Below are 18270 nucleotides of genomic sequence, written 5' to 3' on the forward strand. Positions count from 1 at the left end.
GGTCACCGGGGATTTCGGACTCCTGCTGGAGCCCATCCTCAGGGGAACTTCTCTCTCTAGAAGAGTGTGTGTATGTTTGATGAGAGAGAGAAGCTCCCTCAGGATGGGCTCCAGCACGAATGCGAAAGCCCGGAAGACCAAACCTCTGGTCCTGGTAACCGACTCAGATGAGATCCTGCAACATTATTCTGGGACACCTACATTGGCCTTCATTCGTTCATTAAACTACTTTTTAGAATCTGATGCAGAAGCATCTTGCGGGAATAATTTGCATTATGAATAATAACAATACACCCAAAATTATTCATAAATTGAAAATTTCTTCAATTTTAATTAAAACACTCACATTGCATATTCAATCATTAACTTCCTTCCAGGGGGAGCTCAAGGTGGGGAGGGGAGGGGAGGTTTTCCAGATTTAGCCTGATTTCTCAAGGTAACCTGCTGAAATCACAATTCTCCACGAATCCACAAGAGGGCGCTCAGACATTAGCTTTTTGAAGAGACGTTTGATCCCTGTCCTTTCTGGGAACTGCAGACATGTAGTCCCTCCCACCTCCACTGTCAAGAGGATTTCCCTTTCCCCTTCTCCACAAGTGAGGCTGACCTTACAATTGGGCTTCAAATAGTGGGGAATGAAATGTCATTTGTAGCTGCTGGTTTCGACTCATTCCTTCTGCCTCTGCTAGCAGTAAAGCCTGTAATAGCCACTCTTAGGGACAAATCGGAAGAAAAGCAGAGGGTGCCCACCAACACCCAGAAGACAGGACAAAAGCTCCTTAATTTCAGAACACATAGACAGACTCAACCATAGCTTCGACTGGGAAAGTGTGAGTATCCTACGCCTAAGATTAGACCCAGCTAAATTACCAAAATGCTCAGGGATTCCTAGAAGCTTGGCATTCAGACAAATCAACCATCAACATGCACATAGAAATAAATCACCTTTTCCACATCATTCAAAACAGACAATAAGAAGAGAACAAAAACACCAGAAGACATCCTCTCCAGCTGCTAACAGTCAGATAAGCATGGGTTAATAACCGACAAACATTAAGCAGCAAAAGATATCCTAATCAAGGAGAAAGCCACGTTGCTCCAACACCGCTGTATATAAACAGAGAGCAAACCACAAACTCACTAGCACTGAGATGATGTTGAGTAATGAAACATCTGCAAGCAAACAGCCAAGCTCAGAGAGCACCAAGTACTCCATGGTTCAACATTGAGCCACATGTTCTCTTTATTGGTACTGGGAAATAACCTTGAAGAGCCTGACAGATACGCACAGCTGAGTATCATCAGCAGGGTATGGCAACGAACTTTGTACCACCCCTGGGGGGTGAAAATTTACACCCCTCAGAGAGGGCCCGCAATTTGGGGGTCCTTCTGGATTCGCAGCTGACACTGGAACATCATCTGTCGGCTGTGACCAGGGGGAGCTTTGCCCAGGTTCGCCTGGTGCACCAATTGCGGCCCTATTTGGATCGGGAGGCACTCCAAACGGTCACTCACGCCCTAGTCACCTCAAGGCTGGATTATTGCAACGTGCTCTACATGGGGCTACCCTTGAAAAGCGTTCGGAGACTGCAGTTAGTCCAGAATGCAGCCGCGCGAGCGATATTGGGTGCACCGAGGTACACCCACGTTACACTCTCTCGGCCTTCCGAAAAGCCACTAAAACCGGGCTATTCCGGCAGGCCTGGGACTGTTGACCTCATGAACGAGGTCCAGCCCCACTTAGATTGAGTGTATGGTGTGTTGCTTTTTAAATCTGTTTTCTCTTTCCCTATTTTTTAACTTTTTATCTTTTTAGTCTTGTACTTTGTAAGCCGCCCGGAGTCCTTCGGGATTGGGCGGCATATAAATTTTGATAATAAATAATAATAAATAAATAACAAATCCCCTTGCCCGGTGGCTTCATATAGAAATTAAATAGGACCAGGGAAAGAGTTGAATCCTCCAGATCCTGGAAAGCAGAGGTTTGGGGCCAGACCTCTCTCTACCAACACTGACTAGAACCAAAGGAAAATGGATAACAAAAGTACATCCCTACTTCTTTAAGCGGCCCCAAAGGCTGTGATGACTAATGGCTACTGAAAGATCAAGGAAAAGTTGATCTATGACTCTTCTCCATCCCATATTCATGGCATTTTTCCTTACTCAGAAATTTGCATGTTTCTTTTGAAATTTGTCTAGCTAAATTTTGCCCAAAATTCCTGTTTCCCAAGATCCTCTTGAATCTTGATATTATCCTTTAAGCTATTTTCTATTGGCCCACCTTTGTATTGCTTGCAAATTTTATAATTGTATTTCCTAATCCCCATCCAAGTAATCTGCAAATATATTGAACAGTGCGGGGCCTAGAGCAAAGTCCTGCAGTCTGCTGCTTAACGTTCCCCTCTAGCCGAGACAGGCTCTGGCTGGCTTCCACCATCCATGTCCAGAATTCAAGCCCCACTTTGTCATATACTGTGGGAGGTCTTGTTGACTGCTTTGCTGAAGTCACGATATCCATCACATTCCCACTGACAACCAAATTGGTCCCTGTCAAAAAAAGAAGATCAGGTTGTTTGGCCACAATTTATTCTTGATAAATTTATGCTGGCTCCTGACAAGCAGTATATTATTTTCTAAATGCTAACAGACAACTGCTTAATCATTTGTTCCAGAATTTTGTGAGGTTCAGTCTCAGGCTGAGGAGCCCATACTTCTATTATTTTCCCGCTTTTTGTGCAGAGGGGGAGGATTTCCCCTTTTCCAGTCCACTGATACAACTCCAGTGCTCCATGAAGATGTTGCAAAGATTGCAGAAAGGTGCTCAAGTGGCATTCGCAAGCTCCTCAAGACGCTGAGCTGTGACTGCTCTGGTCCCAGATCAGGACAAAACTCTAACTCTGCTTTACCCCATCATCAGGACACCCATCGTCCCCAGCACCAGCATCCATGGCCTCTTTTCAAATGCAAAACCACTGCACCCCTCGCTAGTAGCGAAGGAAGCTCTGTTTTGCTCTGCTTCAAAGCCCTTGTTTTCTCTCCAAAGCCCTTGCAAGTGAACAGCTGGTGCAGACGTGCACGGTCATCCAGGTCAGGTGCATTTTGATCCCGAAAGACATGTGCCTAGCAGCTCTTTGGAGATGCCTGGTGGGGAGAGGGATGGCATCAGTGTAGGAAAGCAAAGTTCCCGCGCAGGACAGAAGATGTGACCTGGGAGTGGGGAGAAGATTTCTAGAGCTTGATGAACCACTTGGTCCTCTGCACTTGTCAACTGCTGGCACAAACTATTCATCTTCCCCACTCACGTTGTTAGAAAGCAGACAAAGTGTGCCTTATTTTATTACATGCTAATCCATAAAAATCCCCAGACAGTTTATTGGCAGGACTAGACCTCAATGGTCTTTTAATTCCACCGTAGTAGATCGATAATCTTGTAATTGACTTTAATAGATGCTCTCTGGAGCCGCCTTCTAACGTGCCAGCTGCTGCAATGCCATCAGCAAGCGACAGCGGAAGGGGTCCCCGGGGCAGGCCCTCCTCTGCAGGTCCTTCAGCCAACGAAGCCAAAGGAATCCCCAAGTCAACAGGGTGAGTGAGCCCTAAGCCGACTGGCGGAGTTTCTCCTCAAAAGGCGCCCTTGGGGGAAGACCGAGTGCGAATCCTGCTTGAATGGACCTGCACAGTTCTTTCCCCTATTGGTGACCTTCTTCAAAAATGTAGGTTAGTAAACGGCTCTCTTGGTGTTTACACTTTTGACACGAAGTGTTAGGCAACCCCTTCACGGGACCCTCTCTCTCCCCACAGAAGCCTCAGGAGGTCCCATTGCCTGCAGTGGACTTGGGGACTCCCCTCAAAGGGGAGGGAAACCGAGGCAGGGAGGCTGGTGACCGTCCAGCCAGGGAGGCCGTGGCTTTGGGAGCCCAGCGAGCTCTGCAGCCAGGTAGGGGCGGCCTTCGTCTCAGAGTGAAGCCTTGCGGGGCTGGAGGAAGAGGGGGATGTCTGCAGGATGTGCTGAGGGCTGTCATTAATGGGTGGACTGACCTGGCATTGGCTTCCACCCACACGCCACCCGTTGGCAGAAACACCACTTTCCTTGAGAGGGGGAGGACTTGGGAAGGTTTCGCTGTCAATCAAAACTGGCTCCGGGCAGAGCGAGCCTTGGCACCCAAAGGGAGCCCAGCAACAGATGGCCCTCCAGATCCGGCGCTTCCCCGGAGTCCAGCCGAAAGCCTCTCAGCCAAGCGCCGACTCCTTTCGAAGGCGCCCAGCCCGGCAGACGCGTCCAAGGTTCCTTTGCGGCGGACCGCAGCGCCAACTCTGTCAGGCTTCGCCGGGGGGCGATTTCCGCACCGCGCAGCCCCTGCAGTAATTTAAGGGGGGCAAGAAGCGGTTGTCCCCCTCCCCGCCATCTAACTGCAACACCTCGGAAGAGCCGTAGGGGCTCCACTGCACATGCGGCAAAGCTGGCGGGAAGGGAGGGGGGGGGTTAGCCTCTGCCGCCTTCCGAGCCGCCGGGAGGCCACGTGGGCTTTTCTTCAGCAAGCCTCGTCCCGGGCGCCGCCGCTCTGGCCGTGTCCCGCGCTTTGCAGAGGTGCAGCGCCCTTGGCGCCGGAGGCTCGATCGCAGCGAAGCAGCGGGCCTCAGCCGAGCCTTTCCGCGAGCGCGGGAGGAAGAGCGTCGCGTACCGGCTGGAGCAGAGGCGCTTTCCTCTGGAGCTGCGGGCGCGCTGCCCCTGGCGCGGGCGGAGACGAGGCCCCGAGGAGCGGGGGCGGTGCCGGAGAGAAGCGCTCCGCCCACGCCGGGCTCTGCCTCCCGAGCAGCCTCAGCACCAGCACCAGCAGCGTCGGGAGTCAGCTGGCTCCGCTCTCAGCGCGCGCCGAGGAACCGCCCGCCGGCCGGCGGAGGCAGCTTTGGCGCCGCACTTGGCTCTGCGCTCGCTCGCTCGCTCGCTCGCTCGGCGGGCCCACGGGCGGCATCGCCGGCGCCTCTCCTCGCCGCGCCTCTGGCCCGCAACCGAGCCCAGCCGCTTGTATCAGCCCGGCCGAGGCGCTTCGTTTGCAGGCTCGAAGCCGCCCAAGTTTCCCCGGTAAGTGCCCGCGGAGCCGTCGCGAGAGGCCGGGCGAGGTCCACTTTCCCGGCGCCCGGTCTGCCTGTACAGGTGCTGCCTGCCGGTGCGAGGCCGGGAAGCTGGCGAGGCGCGGAGCCTCTTTGAGGGCGGGAGGCCAGTGGCTGCGGGCCGAGCAAGGAGGCCTCGCGGTGCGAGCGACCCCGCCCCGTGCTGGAGGTTGGGGCGCGCTCGGCGTCTGTCGGCGGATCCCGGGAGGCTGAGGGAGGGCGGCGAGCGAGCGACCGCCGCTGAGGCGCTGGCTCCACCTTCGGAGCTCCCCGCCTCCCTCGGGGCATCGCTGGCGCCCCGCCCCGCTGGACCCCCGAGAGCGGGACCAGGGCGGCGGGAACGGTCACCCCCAGGCCGTCCCGGTTGCTGGCCGGAGGAGGCGGACCGAACGGCGCGGCCCCTTTGCGGCCGAGGCAGGGCTTGCCGAGCCGCGGCTCTGGCCCCGCCGCAGGAAGGAAGCCGAGCGGGGTGGTCGGCGGGGCCGCTTTTCCGCTAGCGCGAAGCTCTGCCCGGAGGCCGTCTCCCCTGCAACAGACGGCGGCGCCAAATGGGCGGAGCGGCGGGGCTGGGGCGGCCTGGGGGTCCCAGGTTCAGATTCGATTGGAGGACCGGAACGAAGCGCGGCCGATGGCGGCGAAGAGGGAAGAAATATTTCGCTCTGCTCCTTTCGGGTGTTCGTGTCCAGCCCGCAAAAACAAGTCGGGATTAATGCCCTCGGAAGGCGTCCCCGCGTGAAGCGTCCCCCCCTGGGCTCCTTTCCCCGGCGGTCCTCGGGGGAGTCCCCCCCTTCCCCCTCCCCAGGTCTTTCCCCTCATCCGGGCCCTTCTGCGCCGCCCAGAGAAGGACGCGAGGCCGGGCAGGGGAGCGCAGCGCTGAGCCTAGGAAATGTGGTTGAGGCCAAGATGCTGCAAAGGGAGGCAGGTGGAACAACAACTCCCGTGATGCAGCTGCTGGTCTCCGGCCAATCCCTCTTCTTCCTCCTTCCTTGGCAGAGCAGCAGGCAAGGCACGTTGGGCTGCCGGGCGGGCGCGAACCTTCTTCAAACCAGGGAAGGCTCCGGGATGCCTGGCCGCTCTCTGGCGGAGCCTTGGGCTTGGGGTCTCCCGCGGGAGGCTTGGGAGGCTCTAGCTTCCGAGCGGCGTTAAGCAAAACGGACACGTGACCACGCGCTGTCTTTCGGCCGCCGAGTCCCACCAGTGCCTCTTCACGTGTTGGCTGACCTCAAAAGCCCAGTTTGCTGCTGCCTCTTTTTTTTTAAAATTTTGCATTGCAGCTTGTTTCAAATTCGCAAGTGCCTTGCAGGGACTGAAGTGAACTTGGCTGGTGCTGGGCCATCCTGCCTTGATTATCACAACAAGCTTTGTGGGCTACGAGCCCTTTAAAATCATAGCCTGTCCAAAATATGGATAAGGAGCACAGGGTACAAAGGTTGCACCATGGCTGCGCTGAAAGAACCACCCTGTTTACTCTGCAGATCTGCAGAAGAAGATCTTTTGAAGAGGCTTTAATAGCCCAGCCTTGCACTTGGCCACGGGTTGGGCTAGATGGCCTCTAGGGACATAGCGTTCTGCAATTCTGAGCCCCCATTGTCAGAGAGCCTTCTTTCTGGCAGGAGGGAGAAAAATTCCAGGCTATGGAATACACTGGGAGAATTGAACTTAATTAACTTTGAACTAACTTAATTTAAATTAAGTTTAATATTTTGGAAATGTAACTATCAACATCTCTTCATATAGTTGATTTGCCATATTGGCAAAAATAAAATAGAAATTAGATGTAATTGATATAGTAAGAAAATAATAATTTATTGTGCTGTTATGCTCCTCCTTATAATCATTTTTAGATAGAATGGAAAACAAGCATACTAATTGTACAAAACAAACCATGTTTGTTGGATTTTGGTCTCTGAGTTATAGCAGTTCATTTTTAATACCTTGATAGATTTTTGATTCTAAGAAAAGTCTTGATGGAATTAAGACACACTTTCTATTCTTTTGTATAGTAATCCTCTGTACAGAGAAAATTGTGGTGTTCTGATACTGTAAAAACATTTAATTATTTGTATCCTGCCTGATTGTTTTATATTCACCATTATTTCAAAAAATAATAATAATGCAGGGTCTTTTTCTTTTTACTCTTTTCCCTTCCTGCTCCTCTTCCTCCTTAGGTAGAAGAGGTGTTGAGGAGAACAAATTCCTTCTGCTCTTTCCTTATTTTTTTCCCTTTTTCCTTGATGTCTAGAGCTTTTCTTTCAAATTAACTCTGTGATTACATATTGCATAACAGTCTTTTGCATCGTACCACTTAGGGGGTTGCTATTGGACATGTTCTTCTGTTGCACTTGTTTTAGCAATGCTAAGACAGAATAGGTAGATGTAGAGACGAAGGTATCATCAGATCTGGGTACTTTCTGAATATATGCAAAGTTCTCCTGACTTCTTAGTGATGCAATTAAAAAAAGGCGTAAAGAGCAAATCTTCCTATGTGTGGTCGAAAGGATTACTAGCAAGCAGTCTCTCTCTATGGTCTCTCTCTATGGTCTACATTCAGCATTCGACTGATCATCACAAATAGCTTTGAACAAAACATTTCGCATACTTGAGACCCGCTGACCTTAATCTTTCTTTTTACCAATGAATCCTATTTAAGAGGTTCTGTAAAGGTTCTGTTGAGGCGCTCCAATTTGATAAATCGCTTATTTAAAAAAATATTTTTTTAACCACAAAACTCACAAAAAACCCACAAAAAATTGTTGAACTGTGCATGAAAACAATTTACCTAACTTTCTCTCTTGATCAGTTTTTCTTCTGTAGATAGGAAATGCAGTTTCTCCAAATGTCATAAATTACTTTTTAAATAATTCTATGTATCAAAATGTCAGATGAGCAAGTTTTCCATTTTTTTGAGGTGTATAACATTATGAATTTAGTTTGGAAGTCATAGTAACAGTGTTCTTTGCTTTTTAGATGCTGCAGGGAGCAACGGAAAAGAGAACCAGGATTTTTCAGACCTGTGGGATCCTTCCTGAAACTTTTCCTGCCTTTTGACTTGCCAACCATGGTTAACATATAACAGTGTATATTGTCCTGGCTTGTTAAGAGAGCCCTGCCTCATCTTAACGTTGGTTGGAAGCACACAAATGGTTGAATCAAGGAGGAACTGCTGTCTTTGTGGGGAAGGATAAGGGAGCTTGCCTTCCATGGTTTCTGCTCTCCTCCAGAACCTAAACCTTTTTTACATACCCAGGATTTACAAAGGAATGTTTACAAAGAAGTTGGAAAACAATACAAAGAACAAACAAGAGGGCTGTCAAAGCAAAAAGGAACTAAATATTTCCCAAATTGGACAAGTAAAGCTATTCTCAATTAGTTTAAAAAGCACAGTAAAAAAAATAGCTAAGCACACTTCTGTTCGCAATTGGTCAGCTAAAGAGGAGAGAAATAATCAAGAATTTTCTCTGTCTCCAACTTTCAGCTATCGGGCAGCTATTGCGAATGGATTGCAACAGACCGTTTTCTTAAATAAGAATGAAGATCCTTTTCAAGACGTATCTTCTAACGAGAGCTCAGTCTCAGAATTTTTAAGTGAAGCCAAAGACCAAAACAGGAGCAAAGAATACTCATCGCACACAATGCCCATGAGACGCAACAGGAAGAGCGTGAGTAGTCTTGCCCCTTCAGATGGCAGTTCCGAAGGGGACCGCACCCTGCACAGCCTCAAGCTTGGTGCTTTACGGAAGTTGAGGAAATGGAAGAAGAGCCAGGAGTACGTCTCCTCGGACTCCGAGCTCAGCATGTGGAAAAAAACCTGGGGCCTGAGGAGCAAGTCTTTGGACAGAACTGCTCGCCCACCAAAGTCCAGCACCTTGGAAGCAAGCTTCAGCTCCACTGGTTGCATCAATCAGACCCACGATGTGATGGAAATGATATTCAAAGAGCTTCAGGGGATCAGCCAAATAGAAACGGAGCTCTCTGAATTGCGGGGCCACGTCAACGCCCTCAGGGAGTCCATTGATGAGATCTCCAGCAATGTGGAAGTCGTGCAGAATGAAATTGAACAGTTGAGGACTGGATTTGTACAATCACGAAGGGAGACTCGTGATGTATATGATTATATCAAGCAACTCGGGCATGCGGGAAGCAAGACCAGTCTTAGGTTTTTAAATGTGCCAGAGGAGAAGGGTGAGAATGTTGAACATGTAGTGCACAGAATATTAATAGAGAAAATGGGATTCTCGGAGGCTCCAAATTCTGTCAAAATAGAAATTGCCCAGCGACTGGGACAACAGAGAGACTGTCCTAATGCCAAGCCACGGGCCATCCTTGTTTATTTTGAGACATCCCAGCACAGAGACTTGGTTCTGAAAAAGTCTTACAAGCTCAAAGGGACTGGGATTGGGGTTTCAGCTGAAATTCTGCCTCGAGAGCCAAGAGAGCGGAAGCAGAGGAGCCTCCCTTCGTCTCAGACGTACGAGAGCATGGATCTGAAGTGCCTAGCGGCTGATCTCAGAGCCAGAGAGCAGGATTGGGAGTTGCTTGATAACCATGGCAAGGAACTAGAATCTGATATCAGTCGGGACAGGTATGCAAAAATATCCAAATCTGCACCACAAATGAAAAGAAGTTCTGCAAAACACAAGGGCGATGTCCTTAAAAGGGCTCCAGGTGGCAACGCTTTCCCGAGTCAAGGCAGCCCACCGAAGGACATGAAAGCCAGCAGCTCTTCCAACGCGACCTCTCTGTGGCCATCACAGGACGACTTGGCGGCACTAAAGCTCAGTCGTTCAGAGTCTGATTTTTCTAAACTCTGCCAATCTTTTTCTGAAGATTTCTCAGAGAACCAACCCTTCGTCAGAACAAACGGGAGCTCGCTTTTATCTTTCTCTGACCGGGAACTCTGGCAGAGAACACAGGGTGACCCCGCCGCCGAGTGGAGTGGCGGCCTGCAGGAGCAGGGTTTTAATCCAGAAGGCCTCCCTCGCAAACTTGAGAGTGAAATGGAGAACACAGAAACCATCGACAGTGGGGTCAGCAATGGGATTGCGTGCGCCTCAGGCGACCGGAGCCATTACAGCAACTCTCAGGTTTCTTTAGAAGACCCGCTTTCGCCGTGGAAAGACTGGAATCAGCTAGACCAGAGCAGAGGCAACGGAGTAGACGCCTCAAGCTACAAACATTTAGATTATAACTTAAATGATTTTTCCCACCAACAGGTAGACCTTGGCCAGTTCTCAGATGCCCGGTATGAGAGAGAAGATTACGATTATGCCCTAGACAGCCGCTGCCTCTCCGGAGGAGGGTCCAGTGCTGAAATGCAGTGGTCCGACCAGCTCTCTGAGCAGCAGGAGGCCAGAGCCAATGCCCTCTTTCCCACCCAAACCAGGAAGCCTGTGATGTATCGAAGCCAAAGTGAATTGCCCAGCACGGATGCTGACGAAGGGCCTCCCAAGTCTTGGCACAGCCGGCTGAGCATCGACCTTTCAGACAAAACCCTCCACTTTCCCAAATTTGGAAACACCCTGCAACGGGCAAGGTCAGCTTTGGAAGTGGTATGGAATAAGAGCACCCAGAGTTTAAGTGGCTGTGAGGACAGCGGGTCGTCCTTTATGGGGAGATTTCGGACACTGTCTCAATCCACTGCTAATGAGTCAAGCACCACCTTGGATTCTGACATTTACACAGAGGCATCCTATTACCGAGCTGAAGATGGGGAAGATCCCAGCGAATCCACAGGCGAGCTTGAAACAGATTATGTGGAAGTCATGGAGCAAGTCCTTGCTAAACTGGAGAGCAGAACAAGCGCAACTGAGTTGGAAAAACATCTGCAGGAAGGGGAAGTGGAGGTGGCAGCTGTTGCACGAGGAGGAGCCTCTCCTGGTGGCAGTTTGGAGGACCAGGTGGCCGATCAGCATGCGTGGGAAGGTGCCGGGGAAGGCACGGTGGTGGGAGAGGAACTAGATGTATGTGAAGACGAAAATAAGAATATTCCAGTTGTCCCTGCTAAAGCGCCCCTTAAAAAGAAGGGTGTCCCGTCTTTTAAAGAGGCTGCCCTGAGGGCATACAGGAAGCAGATGAGTGAGCTGCAGGAACAGATCCTGGCTGGAGGTAGGCTGGATTGTCATTTTGCTTACAAACAGCAATTAATTAAAAGAATAAATGTTTCAATTATAGGAGCCCCTTTTTTCAGTTGGAATTCAATGTGTCAGCAGAGAACCACTGTTTCTCTCCAACAGAAATTCTGCTGTAGAATCCGTGACTAACGTTGTTGCAAGCCTCATGATCTGAGTTACTGTCAGAGATTTGACGTGTTTTGTCCCACTGAACTAATTAGAGTGAATCAGTTTAAATACAATGCAATTATTATGGCTTAAGGGTAGTGCAGATCAAACTCTTAGTTTGTGACCAACTCCAAGATGGGGGATAAATTCACACGCTTTCTTGCGGCTGCAGAGAATATTCTTTGTTTTGAGGGTGATTATTATGGCTTAGTTTGATATGACAGGCAATAAATCATGAATTAGAAATCTTGATGATGTGTATTATTATGTACCAATGCAGCTAGTATCTTATTTTACAAATTATATTTAATGGGTGCAAATCTCTGTTAAGTCCTCCAGTGCCACCTCTGAGAGACCACCTGGAAAATTCTATGGGAAGTAGTTGATTATCTGGAGCATCTGGGGGGAGGCCTCTTGCTTTGCAAACCCTGCTTTGATGCTGATCTCTACCTTTAATGTGAATATAGGGACGCATCCAAAAACTCTTTAATGGTTGGGGGCTAGGTAAGGTTACCTAATGGTCTCAAAACAGTTCTGTACAATTGGCCACGGGATGCTTGCCTGGTGCTGCTGTTTACAGGGCTTTGGACCGGAGTGGTAGCCAGGGTTGTGGGCAGGGACTAGAGAAGAAACCATTGTTAAGATTAGGAGTAGTAGACATTGTAATAATTACATGGGCTCATCTGCTCCCCTCCAGAAATGGGAGCCAAGTAGACAGAGGCCACTTTCAATTGGAGGTTTATCCATTGCCAGGATCAGCCCACCTTGCTCCTGTGACAGACAGCCACCTCCGTTTCTCTGGCTGAATCTGTGTGAAGGATGGGTGAAGGGTGGATGCCCAAAGGTAAGCTGAGTGGGGGGCTTCGGATACCCTTGTCCGAAGTATGGGCAGCCAGGGATTGATAACCATCAAGGGCACCATGGGTGCAAAGTGCTCCATTTGGCTGGTTAGGAAGCACCACGTTAGCTATTCCTCCTTGTGGCGTCAGAGAGCAGATTATCCAAGGAATCCAAAGACCTATTTTCTGACAATTTTAATTTGGAGAATTCACGGCTGATAACTGCACTGTAAATTGAACAGCCAGGAAAGGGCCAGGGAAATGACCCTGCAGAAACTAGGCAGAAACAGTTACAGAAGCAAAAGCATCTATTAAGCTTCAGGAACAGAGAAATCAGCTCAGATTAATTTACTGGGAGGGACAGCCCAGCTCTCGAAGTCTGTCTGTCGGTCTAGCCTATGTCAATAAAGTATCACTCCAGTCAATCCCCTGCTTCCCCCACACCAAACACACTCTTTGCTGGCTTTAAAGATGCTGCCTCTGCGTAGTGGCGCTTCCTCCCTCTCTGGACCTTGCAAAACTTTGCTGATAACACAATTCAAGAAAGACGGAGCAAGAGAACGGCTGCCTCCCTAGCCGGGCGTTCTGGGTGGGGCTGGCTGCATCCAGCCTGGAGCTATGGAGGGGTTTGCCTACTCAGTCCCAGCTCCTCACAAAAGGAGAGCTCTGCGCTCAGACCCCATCCCCAAAAGCAGCTTCCCCAGGCCCGTGTGTTTCTGCAAAGTACTCCCATGTCTAATCATGATTTCTGGCTGGAAGCTCTAGGCCAGCACATTTCATGATGGGTCTGAAGCTTTTAGATAAATGCAGCAGCCCCCTCCCCGTCTCGCCTCCAGGGACTTCCAGTTTAGTAGGATTTCCTCTGTTTAGCCCCATCTGCTTCCTCTAGAAACTGACTGCGTTCTGCAGCATGGTTTTTTTTTGTTGATTGATTAATTTGGTTTTTATCCTGACTTTTAATTTATTTATAAGTACTCAAGGCAGCGAGCTCCTTCTATTTTCCCTTCAACAACAACCCTGTGAGGTGGGTTGGGCTGAGAGAGAGAGGGACTTTCCCAAAGTCACCCAGCCGGCTTTCATGGCTAAGTCGGGACCCTCTCCTGGTCTCCAGGCCAGCATCTTCCCCGTAGACTAAACTGGTTCCAGTTCCAGTACAGAAGAAGTTTCATATGGGTGACCTAAAGCAGGAAGAGACTCCATTGTAACCTGGGTTAAGGTTAGGCTCCTACCTGGATGGTGAGGCTGACTATAATCCCTCCGAGTCCATGGGGAGCTCAGGGGCAAAAGGGCATCGTAGGGTGCGTCCTTCAGGGTGGAACTTTTAGAGTCCTCCAAGGAAAAGGACGTGGACTTGTGCATGTTCAGAGTCAGACTGCGTGCCTAGATCCTAAACCTGGAATAGTGTGCCATTGAACACTATTGGTTAGGGTGCAGCACTGCAGGCCGCTTCAGCTGACTGCTATCTGCAGTTCGGCAGTTCAAATCTCACCGGCTCAAGGTTGACTCAGCCTTCCATCCTTCCGAGGTGGGTGAAATGAGGACCCAGACTGTGGGGGCAATATATGCTGACTCTGTAAACCGCTTAGAGAGCGGCTGAAAGCCCTATGAAGCGGTATATAAGTCTAATTGCTATTGCTATTCCTACTGTCTTTCGGGCCACTTTCAGGCTGTTTTTGTAATGGTCTCAGTGGGCACAAGCTGGTCTTCACGGGCACTGGAGCACTGGAAAATGGCCTGAAAATGGCCCGGAATACTGCCGTGTTTTTGGCCATTTCCAGGCCATTTTCCGGTGCTGTGGTGCCTGCAAAGACCAATATGGCAGAAACCAGAAGAGCAGCTGGCGATGGTGCGTGTGCCCTCTGGGAGGGCTCTGCGTGCCACCTCTGGCATGCATGCCATAGGTTCACCGTCACAGGTCTAGAGGCTTAGCAAACCCAGAGCATTATGCAGATACAGAGAGTTCTGCCCTGTGCCCAGGAGCCAAAGAACTGAAACACCACAATTGGTAGAAACTTGCAAAGTGGGGAAGGATGAAAGTAATATAGTATGTGTGTGCTTATTATTTATTCTTAGGCCTACTTGTATCAAGGAACGGGGTGAGATAGAGCATGGTTCCACCGAAAAATGGTTCGAATTCATAGAATAATATAGTGCAACATTTAGCTGGGAGAGTCCAACGAAGAATTGACAGGCAAGCAGGAGGCTCTGGATCCGCCTACGTGCCATTAAAAACTCCCCTCCACTGGCCACAGTTGGTTCTTCTTAGGCAAAAAGTACAGAAAATCTAGTGAGTTTGGAATGGTGAAGGGTTTTCTGCCCCCCCCTCCCCCCGGATTTATTTGGTTTGTTGCTTTCTCTGATGGCCTATTTCCAATCTCTATCCCAGCGGCTCTTCCTAAGGGTTTGGGCCATCTCTGCCATGGGCAGCAGAGGGGTCTCCTTGGCAGGTGGCTTTTGCTCTGGGGAGCCAGTGGCGGAGAAGTCAGCAAAGACTTTTCTTCTCAAAGAAACACTGGAGGAAGAATAAGGATAGTCCCTCATGGGGCGCCTAGAAACTGAGATGAGGACCCAACAATGTGTGGCCCCCCCCCCCCGTGACAGATAGTGCTGACTAATCCTCAGTGTTTACAACTCTACATCCTCGCATGAAACTTCACATAGTTCAAGATCTGGAGCGTCTTACCTGTCTTATTTCTTTCCGCTGTGATTGAGAGCAGGACCAAGCCTGACAGAGGACAGAGGCAGGAAATCCCCAGTCTTGGGGGAGCAAATGGTGGAAACCTGTAGCCCTTTGCCTCAGTGCAATGTAATCTGCCAAGGCTCCTTTTCCTGCCCCCCAACGTGACCCACTACTTGCAATTTCTCTTCTCTTCTGTCAACCAGCTATGATTTTGCTTTGGTCTTCTCTGGATCAGGCCATTGCTATTCATTTGCTACGCGCCATAATCCTCTCAATTGGGCACAGAACATTAGATGCTTTTGCCTGCTGCTAGTAAGATAATATCCTCCAGGCAAACTCTGCATTGGACTAATGACTTTAGAATAATTTAGTGCCACCATCCTGGGGCTGTGGCAACAGCTGTCCAGGCAGACAAATCCAGAGAGTCAGTGACTGGGTCCTTCCTTGGTTTCCTGAGGTCACAGGAATTGTTTGGATGGGATTCAATACCTCTCTTCTGGGCCACCACAGTGCTTGCTGCGTCTCCTGACCAAGAAGGTCCTTTATTTACAAGGTAGACAGGAAATGTTTCCTGGCCCCAAATGTGTAAGACAAGGGCTATGTGGAGAGCTGGCTGGCGAGGACAAACGCGCTGGGGAGAGAGCAGCTGACTTCAGCACCATCCCCCGGGGGGGGGGGCGTCTTCGCCCTGTCACTAGTTCCAAGCTACTAGCTCTTCTCACAAAAGTCTTCCTGGTTGGTGCTCTGTGCCTTTTTGGGATACACCCTTGGTTAAAATAATTTATAGCTCCCTAGATGTCTGGATACAGGAGGTTTTAATTCCTATGGCTGCCAAAGATTTGGTCAATGCAGCAGCATTCATAACAAGACGTTTGCTGAAGGATCCACTGCGTTCACAGGGGAAATTATTACGTTCTGCCTCATTTCATTCTGCCTTCCTCTGTTTAATTGAGCGATCAAAATTGAGTAGATTTGTTTTTCTGGCCAAGAAAAAGACACAATACTTGTTTCTGATTTACAAGAAAAGAAAGGCTCCTGTATTAAATTACTGTCCTTCTTAGACTGTATGATGTCAAGGCAGAGTCATGCCGAAGACTTGCTGCTTTTACTGCTAGTTACAGAGATCAACCATTTTTTTTAATTTTATGTTTCCCTTCCAGTAATTCCTTCTTGGCCTGGGAGGCAGGAGAGGGACTCTTTTTATTTCAGCTTGAAATAAAGGGCCACCCTCCCCTCCGTGCCCTCTTACAAAGTGGCTCTCGGTTGACTCTCTGAACACCGTTGAATGCCTTAGAAAGAGGTCTAAGACGCTAGCTCTTCAGATGCCAGCTGTAACTTCCCCTACCAGGCAGAAGGAAGTGGGAAAGCAAGTCCCAACCTGGTTTAGCATCTGCGTATGAGGAGCCTCCTGGCCAGGCTCTAGGTAGGATTGCAATATTCACTATGCGCATTTCTTGGAGACTTTGTGTCTAATTTTTATTCCCCTCTTCCCAATTCTTTTTCAGATAGCAGTTCTGTGGATGAAAAGGTTCCAAATTTGCATCTTTCCTTAAAGGGTGCTGTCTTTTGTGGGCGTGTGGTTGTGGCTCAGTCGACCTGTTTGGTCTTTTAATTTGAGTTGTGAGATGCGCATGCCCCCTCCCCCCCCAGCTTTCCATGCTTCTGTCTTCCTCTTTCTCCGTTGATGTGTCCAGATGCCTCCCATTGACATGCAGACCGAGTCCTCACTGTGGTGGTTTTCTGACTCATAAGTTGTGCCAGCTCAGGGATCTGCTTCTGCCAAACCCAGGTTTCCTGTTTTGCACCCTGGGACCAGCGCACCCACTGACCAACTGCCGCTTGTACTCCAGGGTTAAAGGGGAGCCGCCTGCAGGGGAGGGGTGCACAAGCCAGATTCCCTCCTCAAGGCTGAATGTTCCTCTGTTGTCTTTTCAAACAAGACGGATCTTAGCTTTGGCGTGGTGGAGCTGGCCCTGCTTCGCATTTGTGTTTCCGTCCTTGGTGTTGTTCTGTATATGGCCCCTCTCTGCTTGCTCCCTGCCAGCACTTGCCCAGAGGCTGAGCTGTCCCTTCTTTTCTTTCAAGGCTCCTCCTACTGTCAGTGGACGGTCCTTGGAAGCTTCCAAACTTGCCATCCAAGGTTTTTCTGGGTAAGTACCTGCAGCTCCCTGTCTGGAAAAAAACCTGCATTTGAAGACGCTAATGTTCTTTGGAGGTAACACCAATAGCAGCTCCAGCCTACGTGCATCTCAACAAGGCGGGAGGAGAAATGATGTGGCAGAGAGGATGCTCAGGTGACTTAGGAGAGACTTGGTTAAAGGTGAGGACATTTGAGAGGAAGCTCAGGACAAACCCAGACTGGAGGCAAAGCCAGTGAATTGCCTTGTTTTGCAAGGACTACTTTGTCTCCCTAAAAGTTTATCCTACATGCAGCCGCTGGGGATCTGAGCCTTCCTCTGAATCTCCTTGCTCCAGCTATGCTGTCAGTTGCCTGGAATGTTGTCAGAGTTGCCACCAGTTAACTAGACTCTATTTCCAGTTTTTCTTTACCACGATATCTCCAACTTAAGTGCCAGAAGAGATCTGTTGCCTGCTGGTCCTGCTGAACAAAACTTTCCCCTTTCTATTCAGGCTGTTCTCTGAATGGCCCACTAGGTTTCTAATCAGTCGAATTCTGCCTTGATCAGCTTTGAGGTCCTCCATTGTTTCCGACATTCTGGAAGAGTTTTGTGATATGCACAGACCGTGTGTGTGTGTGTGTGTGTGTGTGTGTGTGTGTGTGTGTGTGTTTGTGTGTGTGTCTGGTCATTTCGTTACTCCTCTCTGATCTCTGTGTGCCGGTCATTTCTTTTCTGTTTATAGAGGTTTTTATTATTATTCCTCATCACGAAATCAGCCGGTTGTTTATATGGGATTTGGCATTATCGAGTCCTTCCCAAGTACTTGGGATAGTCAGATGTTGATAATATTATTAATCATCACATCCAGCCAGATGTTCAGACTGGGTTTGGCATTTTTGTCTACCTAGTGAGTCCTTACCAAGGATTACCAGGGATAGGCAAGCCTGGATGTTTGATGGTGTTACAGATATTGTGGCAGGGTGGAAGCTGTTCTAAGTGCTGCTGCTACTACTACTACTACTACTGCTACTGCTACTGCTGCTGCTGCTGCTGCTACTACTACTGCTACTACTATATTTATTTAATTCATTAAGTATGAAACTCAGTCAACGGGACATTCAAAAACACACCGCAAATACCATTGACTGGTGCTAATGATTGATACAGTTGCTGCCAGAGTCCGAGGTATCAACCAAGTAGCTTCTTAAGATGTACAATGTTCCGAGTAGTGCAGTTTTTTG

At 49.4% G+C, this 18270-nt stretch overlaps 2 protein-coding genes across 2 annotated transcripts in view; both read left to right on the top strand.

The window, feature by feature from the left end:
* The first annotated feature begins 103 nt into the window (after positions 1 to 103).
* LOC116519255 lies at positions 104 to 8314 on the top strand. Its single transcript, XM_032233087.1, has 3 exons — positions 104 to 154; positions 4488 to 5083; positions 8080 to 8314. Exons 1-3 carry the CDS (start codon positions 104 to 106, stop codon positions 8183 to 8185), a joined length of 753 nt encoding a protein of 250 aa, XP_032088978.1. The 3' UTR covers positions 8186 to 8314.
* Positions 8309 to 18270, top strand: part of UNC13C (unc-13 homolog C) — a 53851-nt gene continuing 43889 nt past the window's right edge. Inside the window, 3 exon segments of the mRNA XM_032233690.1 lie at positions 8309 to 11217; positions 16415 to 16437; positions 16995 to 17059. Coding sequence (XP_032089581.1) covers positions 8313 to 11217; positions 16415 to 16437; positions 16995 to 17059 — 2993 coding nt within the window. The 5' untranslated portion in view covers positions 8309 to 8312.

Source organism: Thamnophis elegans, chromosome 16 (genome assembly GCF_009769535.1).
Source record: "Thamnophis elegans isolate rThaEle1 chromosome 16, rThaEle1.pri, whole genome shotgun sequence".
Classification (NCBI taxonomy): Eukaryota; Metazoa; Chordata; class Lepidosauria; order Squamata; family Colubridae; genus Thamnophis; species Thamnophis elegans.